Genomic DNA, 2,399 nt, shown 5'->3' with positions numbered 1-2,399 from the left:
AAAAATTCCTATCCATGAAAGGGCAATATGTCAAAAACAGTGGGGCTCAGATCATCTTTTCGAAAACAACCTGATTTTTGTTCCCCAGGTACGGGTTAAAAGCAAGCAGGCTGAAGATTAGATCTCCTTTAGCCACAGAAGCATTTGTAAGGGGTGGGGGGAGGGGAACAACAATCTGAGACTTCCATCTAGAAGATGACGACAAAAGACCCTTCCCCCTCCTTTCCCAGGATAATTCTCTCTGGGTTGGGTGAGGGTCTGAGAAGAGACGTTTATTTGCTTGGGGGAAAGTTTCTGTCTGTTTCTGTCTAGGCCCTCCTAGTTTCCCAGCTCAGGTTCATTTGAAGCAGCTTACTGAAAGAAGCCTAATTTTGAGGAGTCCAGCACTAATAGCAGGGGATTCAGCACAAATAGTAATTATGCTCACAGTTGCATAGTTTCTTTTCCCCAACACCTGGCCTGACTTAGACAAGAGTTAAGCTGTGTCTGCAATAGAAAACCAAATCTGCCCCAGGCCTCTGACCCCAGAGGGCTCCCAAATATTGATCTTACACAGACATCTTTTGTGGGGAAGAGATAGAGAAGGGAAGCAGTCAAACACCAATCTACAAAGGACTAAACCTTACTTCAGGTGATCTGAAATATTCAAAGCCTGGACCTTCTCTTCCCAACTCTTCAAATTCTCCTGAATGTAGTAAGTAGCCCCTTGCCAAGTAAGAGAGTCAGAGGGGGAAAAAACTAGTGACTATATTTTTCAGATGGGGCATGAAAAAGAGGATGGTCCTTGGACAGGAAAACTCAACAAGGATATAGCCCAATAAACAAATTATGTTATATTACTGTAATGGAATATTATTTGTTCTGTAAGAAATGACAAAAGGGATAGTTTCAGAGGCATTTGAGAAGATATTAGAATCAGAGTGAATTAATATTTATAAAAATATGAAATGCCCAGGTTAATAGAAAAAGGATTACAGAATTTACATAACCAAATTTTAGAAAAAGAAATAAAAAATGTCATAAATGAGTTCCAAAAGGGAAAAAAAAAACCAAGATCAGGTGGATTTACAAGCAAATTCTATCAAACATTTAAAGAATAATTAATTCCAATACTCAAGTGAGGAATAACCAAATAAAGCTATGGTATATGAATGTCATAAAATACTGCTGTGAAATGATGAAGGGGATGGGTTTCAAAGAAATTTAGTGATATTCACATGATGAAGAATGAAGTGAGTAGTCAGAACAATTTATACAATAACAGCAATATTGTAAAAAACGATATACTTTGAAAGACTTAAAAACTCTGATCAACACAAGACCATCCCAGAGGGCTCCTGATGAAACCTGCTCCCCACTTTCTAACAGAGAGGTAAGGAACTCAAGCCAGAGAGTGAGCCACGTTTTTGAACGGGACCAATGTGTGACTGTTTTCTTTAGCTATCCATATTTGTTACAAGAGTTTAGTTTTTCTTTTCTTTTTATAAAGAGAGGAAAGGTAGGAGAGAAAATAAATGTTAATTTTAAAATAAAATTTAATTTTAAAAGATGAGAAAGAAGAATAATAATCATTATTATTTATAAAGAAAAACGAATACAAACCAATAAGAATTGGGGTTTTTTACTTACACGAGATGACCGAAACCACATTAACTTGGTTTCAGAAAAGGGAAAATGAAGAGATGGGTTGAGGAAGAGGGTCACGATTCCAAATAGGAAAGATGGGGAGGAGAGAGAAGGGACAAAGCTACCTTTGTGGTCAAGGCTGCAAGTCAATCTAGAGCTCAAAGGTAAGGATGGGGAACAAACAAACAGAAAAAAGCTCTGTCCCCTCCACGGACTCTGGGGCCATTCAAACCAGGTTAGGTGGAAAGGGCAGTCAAAAGATCCGGGATCGAGGGAGTTCAAGTGAGGGTCCCATACGTCCCCCTCTCACTCTCAACATACACACTCCCTGGATGGCGGTGTGATTCGGTCCTTTAACTCTTACCTTAGCTCGGGGGGCTGCCGCATGGGTCCGAGAAAGCCCAGTCCCGGACAGCACCAGGAGGGAGAGAAGGAGGAGAAGGCGGCGGAGGCTGGCAGAAGGAAGGCGGGCGGCCATCCTGTACTACTGCTCCATGAGCAAGGAGGCGAGGCGGCAGCCTGGCAGTGGCTTCAATGCAAACCTGCATGGCTGAGTAATTAATGACTTTACAACCAGCTCCACTCCTGTGAGGCAGAGCGGCCCGAGACTAACGGTGATTGACAGGCAGCCCTGAGACACCCAGGCTTGCAGCCCAAAAGGAGGAAGGACTGAGACAGGTTGGGGAGAGTCTGGGATGATGGGACATCTGGGGGAGGGGATGGTGAAAAGAGGACAGAACGAGGTGGGGAGTGCAGGGGGGGAGCTGTGTAAC

General features: G+C 42.6%; 1 protein-coding gene across 1 annotated transcript in view; it reads right to left on the bottom strand.

Moving 5' to 3' along the window:
• Positions 1–2,013, bottom strand: part of LOC138144245 (ADAMTS-like protein 2) — a 32,429-nt gene extending 30,416 nt beyond the window's left edge. Inside the window, exon 1 of the mRNA XM_069065608.1 lies at positions 1,991–2,013. Coding sequence (XP_068921709.1) covers positions 1,991–2,013 — 23 coding nt within the window. The remainder of the gene's footprint in view (positions 1–1,990) is intronic.
• Positions 2,014–2,399: the final 386 nt, after the last annotated feature.

Source organism: Petaurus breviceps, unplaced genomic scaffold (genome assembly GCF_028583685.1).
Source record: "Petaurus breviceps papuanus isolate PSGF00001 unplaced genomic scaffold, PetGlider_PUasm1.0 90692, whole genome shotgun sequence".
Taxonomy (NCBI): Eukaryota; Metazoa; Chordata; class Mammalia; order Diprotodontia; family Petauridae; genus Petaurus; species Petaurus breviceps.
The sequence above is the reverse complement of the archived record's forward strand: the minus strand, read 5'-3'. Positions and strand labels throughout refer to the sequence as shown.